This window comes from Candoia aspera, chromosome 1, assembly GCF_035149785.1.
Source record: "Candoia aspera isolate rCanAsp1 chromosome 1, rCanAsp1.hap2, whole genome shotgun sequence".
Lineage (NCBI taxonomy): Eukaryota > Metazoa > Chordata > Lepidosauria > Squamata > Boidae > Candoia > Candoia aspera.
Genome location: NC_086153.1, coordinates 263623647 through 263638569, shown reverse-complemented (window position 1 = coordinate 263638569; position 14923 = coordinate 263623647). Strand labels below are relative to the sequence as shown.

General features: G+C 37.3%; 1 protein-coding gene across 1 annotated transcript in view; it reads left to right on the top strand.

Annotated features, from left to right (window-relative positions):
• The window catches only part of SLC1A2 (solute carrier family 1 member 2), a 40390-nt gene that overhangs the window by 11960 nt on the left and 13507 nt on the right, over positions 1-14923 (top strand). Inside the window, exons 2-6 of the mRNA XM_063293239.1 lie at positions 2634-2786; positions 3897-4147; positions 8490-8652; positions 10698-10824; positions 12913-13146. Of these exons, the coding sequence (XP_063149309.1) occupies positions 2634-2786; positions 3897-4147; positions 8490-8652; positions 10698-10824; positions 12913-13146 (928 nt within the window). The remainder of the gene's footprint in view (positions 1-2633; positions 2787-3896; positions 4148-8489; positions 8653-10697; positions 10825-12912; positions 13147-14923) is intronic.

Below are 14923 nucleotides of genomic sequence, written 5' to 3'. Positions count from 1 at the left end.
TTGAGATCATTCTGTCGTTTTTTTGGGTTGTATCCAAGCACTGCTTTAGCCACTTTACTATTAATTATGAAGGCTACTCCATTTCTTCTGTGGTCCTCTTGTCCGCAGTAGTAGATCTGGTGGTCATTTGATGTGAAGTGGCCCATTCCAGTCCATTTCAGTTCACTGATGCCCAGAATGTCTATCTTTAATCTTGACATCTCACCAATAACCACATCCAATTTGCCCTGGCTCATAGATCTTACATTCCAGGTTCCGATGGTGTGTTGATCCTTAGAACATCGGATTCGCCGTTCACCACCAGCACCGTCGGCCACTAGCCGTCCTTCCGGCTTTGAGCTAGCTGCGTCATCACGTCTGGGGCTAGTTGAGCTCATCCTCTGTTCCTCCCCAGTAGCATTTTGACCATCTTCCGACCTGGGGGTCTCATCTTCCGATGGTATACCGACATATCTCTGGTTGTACTGATCCATTCTTCTGGGTATAGCAGCTTCCAAATATGGAATAGTTTTTACATTTTAGTGTAGTCATTGACTTCATGCCCAGATTTACTAAAAAAAAATATTACAGTACTGTGAGACGAAGAGCCAAATGCATAGCCTTCACAAAGCCTGTCTTTATTCACTTTTGCTTGAATGGAAACCTGCACTGTTTGTTGAAAAAGCAATGCAAATGCTTTTAATGTCTCTCTCCTATTAAAAATTTTGAAACTGAGTTTATTTTGACATTGACTTTTGGCTCTGATTGACTGTTGCAAGATGATTGAAAGCCTTTCACAGGTTGATTGACCAGCGAATATGCTCAGTTACAGTAAAGCAAGGAACATTGTTCAGTAGTTTCATTGCAGTAGTTGCTGTATGTTAAACCAAAGGAAGAAAGATTGCAAGTGCAAAATCTTTTTTTTTTAAGTATACTTTCAGAACTTTTTTTTCTTTTTTTAAATATGACTAATCATGACAGCCAAGTGACAAGGGTATATAGGTCACCCCATTTTTTTCCTTTTCCGTAAAGAGATAGCTAACACGGATTTGCATTTAGTTATTAATGGGAAATACTGTTTCTGTTTGTTTCACTTGTTTCCAACCATCTGTGTTTGTCAGCCCTTTGAGGTAGGTCCGATCAAGAATCTGGCACAGTAGGGATTCCAGGAATGCTGTTTACTGGAAACACTGCCCCCCTTTTAAGGATAACAAAATCAAGGCAGGGCTATTCTGAGTCTCTTTCTCATACCATCTACTTTCCAGGGCCTGAGCAACTGTTCTCTTTCTTCTTTCTCCTTCCTCCTTCTCCAGGCCAGAGCTAAATTCCTCCAGAGAGTTTCATTCATATATTACACATCTGGTCTGTACACTTTTAAGCAACTTTTCCAATACCTCACCATGTTTGAAGAGAGGGAGAGGGAGGGAGGGAGGGAGGGAGGGAGAGAGAGAGAGAGAGATCTCCACAATGGATTGAATCAAACATCCGTTACTTATTCAGTCATATGGCTCAGAGCAAATAAGATTTATCAGTCCCTTTATCTTGTTGCAAAGACATTATTTGCTTAATATTTCTTCCTTACTTTATATTTAAAGCAGATGTAAAGTATTGTTATGAGTAACTCTCACCCTTTCAAGTACTGAGAAGTTTCAGGGCTCCCAGTGCTCATACAGGATTAGATTTCTTTAAGGGACAGTAGGCTTAAGACCTTCCTGTGATTTAAGGTTTATTTTTACATATGTATAGACTGGGCATAGTGTGTGAGTTCACAGCTTTAACATTCCAACTGATTTCTGTTTCCCAACACATTTCTGGTGGACCAACTATACTTTGCAGGAAAGTTAGATCTCAGCTCCCTTTTCAGACTTGCTTCCAGCACAAACTGACAAAATTCCAGGTTCAGCTTCTGGGTTTCTTAGTGAGGGAGGAAAACTGGCTTTCAAAACATATTACAACCATCTCTTGAAAGAATCTACCAGTCAGCTTATTTACACAATGATTAGGAATCTGCCTAATCTGTTTGTCCATTGTAGGATGGCGTTTTCACAACCACAGGGGCTAAGAGTTAGGATGAAAATAGGAAGTCTATTAGACCAGCCTTGAAATGTTTATGCTGCAGTACTGTGATACCTACCACAAATTCCTTTAAAAAGCATTAATTAGTAAACAACCCCTAACTCTCAGTAATTAAAAATGCTGACAGCAGGGTTGCATCATTCTTGTTCATATGGTAAGCAATATGCTTCATTATCAAATTGCCAGTGGCAGACTTCAGTTAGAAGACACTGTAAGTGGCTTTGACCAACTACCACTGTCTTTCCTGGTGGTAGGTGGGAACCAGGCATTATATCTCTGGAGGCACCCCAAGCTATCTGAGCAGCAGTGTTCCACTCACCCACCTTCCCAGAATCAGAAAAGTAGATTGGGCAAGGGATAAGTTTTCGTATCTTGCTGAGCTCATCATTAAGGCACTAACCCTATTATGGAAAGCTGATTTAACGAAATTGGGAGCTGATGACTGGTTTTGGTATCCTTTGTTGGAAAACTGCATTTTGCCAAGATAATTCCACAAAATGATGGATAAAGACTCATATAATTATTCAGATTATTTTCCCCTAAACCTTCCTTTCTATTATTTGTTTTGGTACATTCAGGTGTCATTATGGGAGCATTATGTGGAACGCTCCTTCGCATGGCAGCTCCTATTAATCCTGATGTCGTCATGTTGATAGCCTTCCCAGGAGATATTTTGATGCGGATGTTGAAAATGTTGATTCTCCCTTTAATTATCTCAAGTTTAATCACAGGTGGGATATATTATGAATGATTGGAATTGCATATCCTGTGGTAATTTAAGCCCTATAGGATCATGCTGGCAGCTCTTCAGAATTTAATGATTTTTTCCCCAAAATTCAGTACTAGCATATCGTTGGTGTGGAAATTAATAATGCTAATCAGTACTTTACACTTATAAAGTATAAAAATGGATGACACCTTGGTTCTAATGGACAGTGAATGGCAATTCATTAATAAGCTGAAATAGGATGTTACAGCTGTAATTGTTAATTTTTTAGCGATGTTGTTTCCCCACTCCCAAACACAGAGATTCCTTTTGAATTCAATTATGGATGGCTCTTACGACACAGAACAATGGTGAGATTGCCCCTATTAACCTGAGATTATAGGATGGCATCATGATCTCAGAAGGACTGCCATATCTAGGCTGCAAACATTTTGGATGACCACTGGATAGGAGCAAAGAGTTTATGTTTTCTGTGTCTCTTTGCTGGCTTCTAGTTATCATCTGAATATTTGCAATGCATATATAGTAGCCCTACTTCAGGGCTACGATCAGACAAAGCATCTTGAATGGAAAATATCTTACTGTAGAAGAAGAAGTTGTGTGAAGCAATGCTCCAGGTATATCTAAACTACAAAATTTAAGTCCACAAACCTATAGACATTTATTGAGAAGTAAATGCAGTGAGACTGATTTCTAATGAATATACATAGGTTTCTTAGAAGCCATGGAGAATCAATGGCTGTTAGTTTAATTTAACTGATCAATGTATATGTTCATCAACATACATCAATCAGTTAAAATTCTCTAGAAATAGATTTATAGGTATCTAAAATGAATTATTGTATATATTTATCCATGATATTTTCCATAGAAAGTCTATATATGATTTTCTGTATCAAAAACATATATAGGAAAAATAAGAAAATATATACCATTATAACATTGCTTGTAAAATATACAGACCAATGAAAATGGCCAAAATCCAGCAGCAAGAGGGAATATTTATTTGCAAAATGTAAAATGTGAGAGGTAAGCTTGGTCATTATGCAGGATCTCAATAATCAAGAAGATACTACTTGTGCATGAATTCTTTCCAATTCATTTCTTTTTACAGGGCTGTCTGGCCTGGATGCTAAGGCCAGTGGTCGATTAGGGACGAGAGCTATGGTATACTATATGTCTACAACAATCATTGCTGCTGTCCTGGGAGTGATCTTGGTGTTAGCCATTCATCCTGGCAATCCAAAACTCAAGAAGCAGTTGGGAGAAGGAAGGAAGAATGATGAAGTATCCAGTCTTGATGCTTTCTTGGATCTTATTCGAAACCTGTTCCCTGAAAATCTTGTGCAAGCATGTTTTCAACAGGTGAATGCTGGCTGTGTGTTTCATACTGGAATATACATTAAAACTGAAAATAACCTTGAAATGTAAAAGTAAAATATAGGATCATCGCTGCAAATACCATTAGTTTTTACCGATTTGATACCTTTATACTTAAAACATACCTTCATGATAATTGACAAATCTTCTGTTTGAACCTTTACTGGATGAGCTGCTCAGTCTGCAAAAATCATCTTTTTTTATTTATGCCTTCATTTCTGGTGAAAGCCATCCAGTTCCTCTGGATTTTAATTAGTTTTATCTCCATAGGACCTTAAAAATCTGGACTTAGTTCTGTCAGAATAACAGCTAGAACCTAGTATTTGGACAAAAAATAGGGAAACACTTTCAACCACACTGCTGGATACTTAGGTCATTAAAAGATTCTCTCTCAATGGACATGAACACATTTGCCCAATCTAACTGCAGCCAATACCCAAACTGCTTAACTTTGACATGCTGTATATTTGATTCCATAAGAACAATACTTTTTCTGTTTTTAATCAGGAATTGGGATACCTTATAGTTCTTTGAAAAAACATTGGCTATTTATTTCGGTATTCTGAACCTGTTAACAATGTCTGGGTCACCACTGTTGCCAAAGGTAAATGAGTTAGATGTACCCTAGGAAGTGCCAGAAACAGTCAGGAGCCAAGTGATCAATGCCCAAAGACCAAACAGTCATTGATGAATGCATCCACCCAGTAAGGCCTGAAATGTTTTCGGATGAGGGAGTGGTGGGGTTTCTCTATTGTTGCTTACTCTGCTCTTACTCATGAGTAAATACTTCAGGCTGTAGCCACTTTTTCATGAGAAAAGTGTATTAATATGACTTTCTAAAGGTTATATGAACCAGCTTTTTGTATATATGCTTTGTGCCCTACCCATGAGGAGATGCCCTTGGGCTGTTCCCTCCCACTACTCCTTAGGCTAATTTGTTTAGCACTTACATGGATTATTTTGGAATGAAGTAGACAAGACCCACTGCCAAACCCTTTTTTCAGTTGTTCTTAAAGGCATCACTTAAAGAATTAAAACAGTATGTTATCTGACTTTGTAGCTCTAAGCTAATACTGTCTGCCAGGGGGAATGGGGGCGGGGATTGGAAAAGGGCAGAACCATCAAGACACACAAATACAGGCAGGGGTGTCTATAAGTCAAGATGACAGCTGCAATGGGACAATCCAATGGTTTTAAGTGTGTCACACAAAAAAAGCAATGTTTCCCCCTTCTATTTTATTGGAAGCTGAAAAAAATGGGACTAACAGGCTGAGTGGGAAGTTAAACATCAAGTACACAAGTTTCTTTTCTAATTTTTGAGTGATTACAATATTCAAGAGCATGATTTTCATGTTCAGTATCACCCAAAAAAGAATGATAGGAAAAGAGTAGAAGTTGTAGGCATTTAAAATGCTAAACTGGTTTCTCCCTTTCCAGCTAATTGTATGTGACACAAAGTGAGTCAACCATTTGGCTGCTGAAAAGCTGCATAATGAGATAATAGGCTGAGTGGGAAGCAAGGGAAACTGTATTAGCATTATCACTCCTTTTTAATTCTCTTGCTAGTCACAATGTTACATTCTTTTTCCAAACAGTTCATTTCAGCTGTTTCATTGCTTCACTGTTTTTCAGATTCCTTTTATTGATATTTTAACCCACCAGCACAGGAGCTTTGATTGATGGATTACTGTTCACACAGTAATTTCTCTAAGCATCCAACAGTTAAAACTTAAGCAATAAATGAATTCCATAAACAAGTAACAGCAAGAAAAATGGCAGTAATGCAGAAAGCAGAACCAAAAAAGTATATGAGTCAATCCAAGAGAAGCCACCACATATAAGGAACTGAAAGTAGTTAAAAAGGGGGACAAAAACATTTTATTTTGGTTTGCATGACATAAGACAACACATTTTAAAACCCTAGAGGAACAAAAACTGGTAACAGAAAGAAGCTATATTGAGCCTAATTAAATTTTCGAGAAAAGACAGTATTTGCTAACTGCAATAGAAGGAAAGTTCTCCTTTGCTCTGTTAAATGCTGTTGAGGATTTTGAATGAGGGGGCATATGGAGAAAATGCTCAAAGGTCAACTCAAGAGACAAACAGCCACATGTGTGAGTATCCTTCATCCTAGTTGTGAATTTGGCCAGGTGCCATTTAGATATAGATCATTCCTCCACCACCCTTCCCCCCATGTTTCCAACCAGGTCTGCTTGTGATTTAGAAATATTTTTGGATCTAGACCTGAGTTATCTTCACTGAATGTTGTCTACAACCAACATCTGAGATAGTTTATTCCAATACCCTGCCAGACTATAACTGCAGTTCTTCATTTCTTTACTGAAAAGTTAGCCTTATCTAATTGTTTTCAGTGGAGCAAATAATGCAGAAGTAATATTCTAGCAATTCACTATTGCATTTTGATCTCCATTTAGCTCCACAATTTTAACCATTTCAATATGACAGAAGCAAAACCATTTGCAGTGAATATCATATTAATATGCTTTTGTATAATAGTTACTATATTAACTTGCTTGCCTCTTTTTTTATATGTTTCAAATAGGCTGGACACACCCCTTTTCTTGATCTGTTTCCTATTTGTAAAGGTGTAATCCAGTCATGGTATCAGCAGACAACAGCACCTGGCTGGTCTTGTCAGGCCCTAGAAGCTAAGCAAGGTGGCTTGGGTTATTACTTGGATGGGAGACCTCCAGGGAATACCAGCGTGGTAGGCTAGAGTGGGAAATTGAAACGCAATCTAAAAGAAGGCAACAGTAAGCCACTTATGTACTGTTACCAGGAAAATGGCATGGTTATGCCCACGTACTATAGCCATCAGAAGTCAAGAGTAACTTGATGCTGCCTTTTCTCTCTCTGTTTGACCATATTTGTAATTTTAACTGTACTTGAAGAAAAACTCAGGGCTTTTTCAATAATAGGATCAGTGTGGCAGTCTTAGAAGCCCTCAAATGTTGTTTATGTTCTTATTCATAAAGTCTGTAAGAATAATTGCCATTTATCATCATGAATTGTATAAACTGTATCTAGAGATTTTTGAAAAGTAATGGGGTCCTTGAATGCAGATGTGCCCTTGCTTTATTAGTTCAGCTAAAGGGACTAACCTCTCAAGTGTCTGTAAACTGAATGTTGTCCTATAACATTTCAAGGAATACTGGTAGTATATAGGTACAGGTAGTCCTTGACTTATGACCACAATTGGGTCTAGAACTTCCATCGCTAAGCGAGGCAGTCATTAAGTGAGTTATGCCCTGTTTTACGACTTTTGCTGTGGTCGTTAAGCAAATCACATTGTTAAGTGAATCCAGCTTCTCCCATTGACTTTGCTTGTCGGAAGCCAGTTGAGAAAGTTGCAAATGGCAATTGTGACACTGGGACGCTGCAACCGTCGTAAATATATGCTGGTTGCCAAGCACCTGGATTCTGATCACATGACCAGAGGGACACTGCAACAGTCATAAATGCAAGGACTGGTTGTATGTCACTTTTTTCAGCACCATTGTAACTTTGAACAGTTGCTAAACAAATGGCTATAAGTCAAGGACTACATGTAGTAAGCTAGAATTTGGAATATAAAATGTATAGTGATGAAAACAGTGCAGTCAAGATGTTATCAACATTTCAGCCTTCAGTCATTCAAAAATAGTCAGGAGAGGGAAGAGAAAAGAACCGCTACACAATAGCTCTATTCCCTCTTTGTGTTTACTACTCTCCTGGTATACAGGGTACACTTCTAGAGATCTTCTATTCAGTGGAAGTTTGTCCATATAATAAAGAACCTAAAAAAGGGGGCTGGACGTTTTTGGAAAGCTTCCATGAATAGAATCTCCATGCACGTATTGATACAAGTATATATTAGTTATAAAAATCTTGTCACCTCTTAACACTTTTTAAACTTTTAATATAAATTTAAAATATGGTCCTTTTATTCTGCAAGCCACCCAAATAACTCTTTGTGGGGTGATGTCCCCGTAAACAAATATGGAGGTGGTTGTTCCTTTACTTGGATTTGCTTCCACATAATCACAGCCTGATCTGGGAATAACTACTGTTTTCTTCTAAAGAAGTAGCTCCAAGTGTGGCTATCAGAAGAAATCAGAAATGTCTTTATTTCATTCAGTTTTCTAGACCTCACCATGAAACAGTTGTATGCAAGAATCTTTAAAAATCTGCATATGGAACAGACAGTTAGTGATGTTTAGCAAGGGCAGAATATATTTTGTGAGTACACCCAAGCATGTAGTTTGAAGAACAGTATCTAAAAGGCAATTTTCCAGTTGCATTTTCATTCTGCATTTTGTTCTTTCAGATCCAAACTGTTACCAAAAAGGTGCTCATCCCACAAGAAGTGGAAGAACCATCTAATGTTACAGATTCCATCTTTACCATCATGAACGAAACAGAAGTTACCGCAGAGCCTCAATTTGTTGTTAAGAAGGGCCTTGAGTTTAAGGATGGAATGAATGTTTTAGGTATTCTCTCTCTCTCTCTCTCCCTCCCTCCCTCCCTCCCTCCCTCCTCCCTCCCTCTCTCTTCAGACACCCATTAAATTCATTTCATAGGCATGTTCTGTCATTCCAAAAAATGAAGTTCTTTGTTTATAACCCTAATAGATTCTTGATCTAATTCAGCATAGTTTATCTTATGCCAGTTTGAATCTAGGCAGATTAGATTAAATTTGAAGTTCAAGTGTGCAACTCATTCACTTGAGTTTCACGTAATCCTTGGTAACATTCCCAATTGCATCTGAACAGTTGCAACTACAGGCACCTAACACTAGTTACCAGTGGAGATGTATAGAGGGAAGGACATTGTATTCATTGCTCTAAATTAGTTTTGCATTTGTAAGTGTGCAGTTAAACTAAAGTTGGACTTTTAATGTTATTTTTTCTATCAGAATATCGGTACTGATGCCATTTCTGTAAACATATTCAGGTGCATCTGCAGATAACAGGAAATGCTGCTAAGAAGTAACAGTGTTGAATGATAACAGAGAGCTATCAGCTATGGTAGTAAAGGGGAGGATTGCAGAGGGACCACCCAGGGTCCTTTTGAACTGGGTGAATCACACAAATCAATTAATGAGAAGACAGTTGAATCGAAACTACATTTAATATGTTATTTTTGAGAACTGTAACATATGTATTCTGATGTATTTATTTATTTATTTATATTTATATTTCAAATTTCTGTCACCATCCATCTCTCACCAAAGGGGGACTCTGGGCAGTATTTAATAAAGGTCAGGTAATGTGCAACCCTGCCAGGGGAAGTCTGAATAGGCCAAATCTTACCTTTATTCTCCAGTAACTTTTGCACAGATCTCTTTTTTGTAACTAGCAGTCTCTTTTGAGAGGTAAAGCTGATGTTTTTAAGAAGGGTCAAGCTGATGATTGGATGATTAGGTTGCTGACATCAGAAATGGATCTTTATCCCACTGGACAAAACATTAGCTAGTTTCCACTAGGAGATTTCACTTACTCTCAGGCACACATAAATGGACTAGGCTTGTTTTCAGGGTTTGATCCTCATAACATCAGAGGCCAAGAATGTTCTTTCTTGGGCATTTTTGTCTGCTAATAATTCTGCAAATCTCTGAAACCAAAACTCAGTACAGTCACATAAGAATGAAAAACCTTAAGTGAGGAACTTAACAGACCTAAAATAGAATGTCTCTGCAGCTCTCTGCAAATCTGCTCTACAAATATCCCATTTTTTCTGGAGTATATTTAGAAATGCAGGGGGAGCAGTGGGCGGGCTGAATCAGTTCCATCATTAGTTTTTGTATTGTTTAGGACTTTTGCAGACACCTTGGTATCATTTGGAAAAGAATGAGATGGTTTCATGCATATTTTTATACTATGTATCAGAATTTATCTAAGAATAGTCAAGGAATGCTTTGAGATGGAGTGTTCTTACCACTATCCATCAAAAGCCATTGTGTAGTTATTCTGCCTTTCCATTATTAACAGTTTTGTCTTGTCTAGGAAGAAAAAAAGACAACATTATTGTGGAGAACATATAGGAGTATTACAAATGGAAGACAACAAAGCCTGGATTCTCTACAAAATTCTGCAGATTAAAGCTTCATCTAAAAATTTTTTTTTTACCTAAGATTAAAGCAAGGGAATAATAACAGTTGCTGAAACCCATGTGAGCAAGGGAAACTTTCCATCTGAATCTCCTTTATGACCCAAGAAAGCCTCTCATGAGAGTTAAATAATGTTCATGAAAGACCAAGGATTTAGGGAAAGAGGGAATTACAATGATAAGGCAAAACCAAAAGAAATCCTACTTGTTAGAGATATCCCTATCTTGTTTTTTCCCCCAATTCTCTCTCATTGCACCCTCCTCCACTAAATCCCAGATTTTTCTTAATGGTAAATTCAGGTTGAAGATGATGGAGAATTCCCCTTTCATGCATATTGCTTTGGATGAACCCCAGAGCATTTCAGCAAATTTCATAATTTTAAGAAAGGGTTCATAAAAGAGTCTCACTGTAGTATTCTTTCAACAGGCCTCATTGGGTTTTTCATTGCTTTTGGTATTGCAATGGGCAAGATGGGAGATCAAGCCAAGATGATGGTGGATTTCTTCAATATCTTGAATGAGATTGTAATGAAGTTAGTAATTATGATCATGTGGTAAGTCAAAGTCATCATCTACTGGATACACCAAACTCTGCACTTTCTTGGATATCATTTGGAATAAAGAGAGCCTCGTTGGCCAAAACTATATATAACCCAGCAGTCTGGACTACAAACATATCCAGGAATTTCACAAGCAGGACATGATGGTGATAACATCTTCCATTCTTGCTTTCTAGCTAATGACAGTGAAGGCCTGTTGCCTTTCATTCTGGAGGTCATGTAGACCCAGATACTGTAAGCCTGTCCTCTGCAAAAATGTTTGCACTTACAAATTTTATTATATTGGATTGAAATTACTATCATTTTTTTTTTGCATCTGCTTTCCAGTTTTGTTTCTCTTAGTACAAAGCACTTAGAGAGCAACACAGACAGGAATTATCATAGTTTCTCCTTACAATAAGTAAGCAGACAGAATCTGTGTACTTCTGGATCAGGTTCATCTAGTGGACTTAAAAGGTGAACATGGGCTATAAAGAATTTTTTTTATATGCTACATCATACCATACTATACTACATCTCAGCTCATTAGAGAATCCTAGTAGACTATTGATTCATTCTTGAAGATTATTAGCAGTGTGACCACAAGCTGTGAGCCTGATTTGTAAATTAGAAGAAAAAAGTCTAATTTCATTTAAAGGCTGACCAATTTGACTTGGCTTCTAAGAAAGATTCAGGAAATCACATGTTGTGCCTCCTATTGAGGAGCATGGAAAACCCACATCTGGTAGCTGCTGTTGTTGTAACTCCTCCTCCTCCTCCTCTTCCTCCTCATAACCAATGAGTAGGTTGAAGAATTTTGTAGCTAGGCTCCGTTACATTTATTGTGTTTGGACTGAGTTAGATGACATAATAGTGTCTGCTTATGGCAGCATTTTGAAGCACTGAATTGTACAAAATCTCTGTGATTGTTCTTTTTCAGCTTTGATAACTGTGGAGGCCCCTCTTCATCTTTGGGGAGCCACAGAATTGGTCCAAAGCAGTTGATTTAAGTCATGGTTCAGCAAAATCTAATATTTAATTTACTGTGTGATGCTTCAGTTTTTTCCTGTACCAGAATTGGATCTTTGCATCATAGTTATCCTTTCACACTGCTTAGGATCCATTCTGAGCTACTAATAGTGATTCTGCAGCTTCCAATGTCACAGTTATAAATGAATCTTGTTCATTTATGTAGGGGAAACATTATTGTATGGAGATAAAAATCTTGCACATCTAAAGATACATTCTGTCCAGATATTTATGATGGAAATGGTCCATACTCAACAGCAGCTTCATTGGTTTATGAAACTCTCAGAAGCACCATAAAAATGTAAAACAAAGTTGAACATTCAGTAAGGATTCTTTGAAACCAGATTGTAAGGATTATCCTCAGTGAATATTTCAGGAAGGAGACTATCTGGCACCCTTGGAAACAGTGTTTAAAACAGCATGGTTGAGAAGCTTATACTTTCCTGGTTGATTACTTCTTGATCCTTGGATTCGTCATGGAAGGATCAGATGTAAATCCATAGTTTCAGTTTAGTTCATGGTAAAACAGTGAGGATACTTTAAGGGCATTAGTGAAATTTCAGTTTCCAGAAGGCTGACTTAACTTGTAATAAAAGCATTAGTCTTTAAATGCCACAATATTTTGTTGCTGTCAGAAACTAACATGGCTATTCTTCTGTGATTTGTTACAAAGATACTTCCCTAGTAATGCTAGTAGAAGAATGCAAGTAGGTAAGGAGCAAGCCAGAGTTAGCAAAAAGAATGTGTGAACAAATACATAGGCTGAAAAATTTGAATTCAATCCTCTCATTAGCAGCATTACATTAGGCAAAATTATACAGACTTTACCCTTAGCAAACATAAATAATAGTGAAGTAGAATAAGTTCAAGACAAGATCTCTGAAAGTGAAATAAAATTCTAATCATAAGAAAAAAAAAAACTCTGGGCTCTGTTTTTAGTGCATTTGATTGTTGTCAGGTCTTCCTTTTATAAAGTTTTGTTCATTTGTTTTATTTTGTGCCAGAGATATCTGTAACTCCATTTCTTTTTTAATTTTTATACACATACATTTATATAGTCTTCCTTTCTTCTAGGTATTCTCCTTTGGGAATTGCCTGCCTCATTTGTGGAAAAATCATTGCAATAAAGGATTTGGAAGTAGTTGCTCGGCAGCTTGGCATGTACATGGTAACCGTGATTGTAGGTCTTCTCATCCATGGAGGGATTTTTTTGCCTCTGTTGTATTTTGTAATTACAAGGAAAAATCCCTTCTCATTTTTTGCTGGGATCTTTCAAGCATGGATCACTGCTCTAGGCACAGCTTCAAGGTATTTAATAGAAAATGTTGATGTTTGCTAGAGATATATCTCCTTTCGCAAGACCATCTTTTTAACACAAAATGCCTATGAAATTCAGTATCATGATAAGGAATTGTCTTCAGGACCATTTTTCTCCAAGGCCATTGCCAGCTGCAAGATTGCAGACTGAAGCAACAAGACTTTGTTTAGGTGAAAAGTATCCCAAAAGTAGAAGGTCATAGAATTTCATCACCAAATGTGGGTTCAATCAGGCTCATATAAATAAAAGAGATTGGGCTGGCCCATTTGCACTTGACATACTAGATTACTCTGAAGACACTTCTTTTTGTTTCAGCTGATGGTGGCTGGGTTGTCATTTTTTGTGTTACTGTAGTAGTTTACATAGTTACATTTTTATTATTAAGTGCCCAGGGTCAATTGACTGAGGTGGTATAAAAACTCTGCAAATAAATAAATAAATTGGTCCATAATCATTACAATAGTGTCAGCAAGATCAGAATATTGACAGGGCACATCTATTTGGATCAGTTCAAGATCATAAAGTAACTAGTCATCTTTGAATGTTACATTAACTGAACAGCCAGCATGCCTAGAGAGTGGCATTTAGGGATAAAATTAGAAATGCAGAAATAAAAGAAACTATTTCATGACTCATGATACTGTCTGCATGGGATCACATTACAATATGTATGTCGATAGGGCTACTGCTTTGTACTAGGTCCAGAAAATAATACTTGAGCCCTACTTCTATTCTTGGTTAATTCTATTCTTGCCCTTATTGATTCACACTGAGCCCTGTTTCCTAATCTGTGTCATATGTATTAACTTAGGTAGCTACAATTAGAGGTAGGAATTATGTCCATTTTGGTTTCTCGGAGTTCCTCATTTCTGCAAATCTGCCAGGCTTGGTTCATCAGACTTGAGAATATTTTTCAGAAGATGGACAGTTAAGTGCACATTTCTTCAAAATGTAATAAAAATACATTTTTGTAATTAATCAAGTTCTTGTATGTAGACATACGCTTTCTCTCATTTTTAAAATAAGTGAACTGCACTGCACCAAATTAAAGTTACGGATTTTGAATGAGAACTATGTTTTGGTTCATCTGTTGGACTGAACATGTAAAAATAAGATGTTTTTCCATCTTCCCTAGCTACATCATTGGAAAATACTGCAATTATCAAAACAACTAATGATAGTATATATTTTTTTCAGGCAGTGGAGGGGTTAAGTATGATCTCCATTACCTGAAAAAAAAATTCCTTGGTTGTGAGCAAGTTTACAAAGGGCTATTTGAATCTCCATGGTGTTCTCTGTGAATTCTTTCCTTTCAAACATAATCAGAAGAGATACAGAATATAGAGGAAGGAATGCCTATAGGATAAATGTTAAATTGATCATTAGGTTTATAACTCTTCTCTTTTTACAAATGAAGCAACTTGTCAGCATCTTACTTCTTCATATTTTGTTTCTGCCTTTTCTAAAAAGAAATTTGGGGTAACTGTATGAAAAGCTGGATACCACAATCCATGATGGTTTGTCAATATTGAAATGCTGCCACATAAACTGAACACCAGATACTGAATGTAGATGCTAAAGACACAGAACAACACTGCCTGCTGATAGGCATTGTTGCTTATCTAACAATTACAACTTAAACTGGAGTGTGGAAGCATTTGAAGGAGTGTGTCACGAAGTGCTTCAGCTTCACAAAGGGTGTTGGCATGAGTGAAGTGTCTCTGAAATGTTGAGGCACCCAAAGGACACCTTCTGAAGTTAACTCTG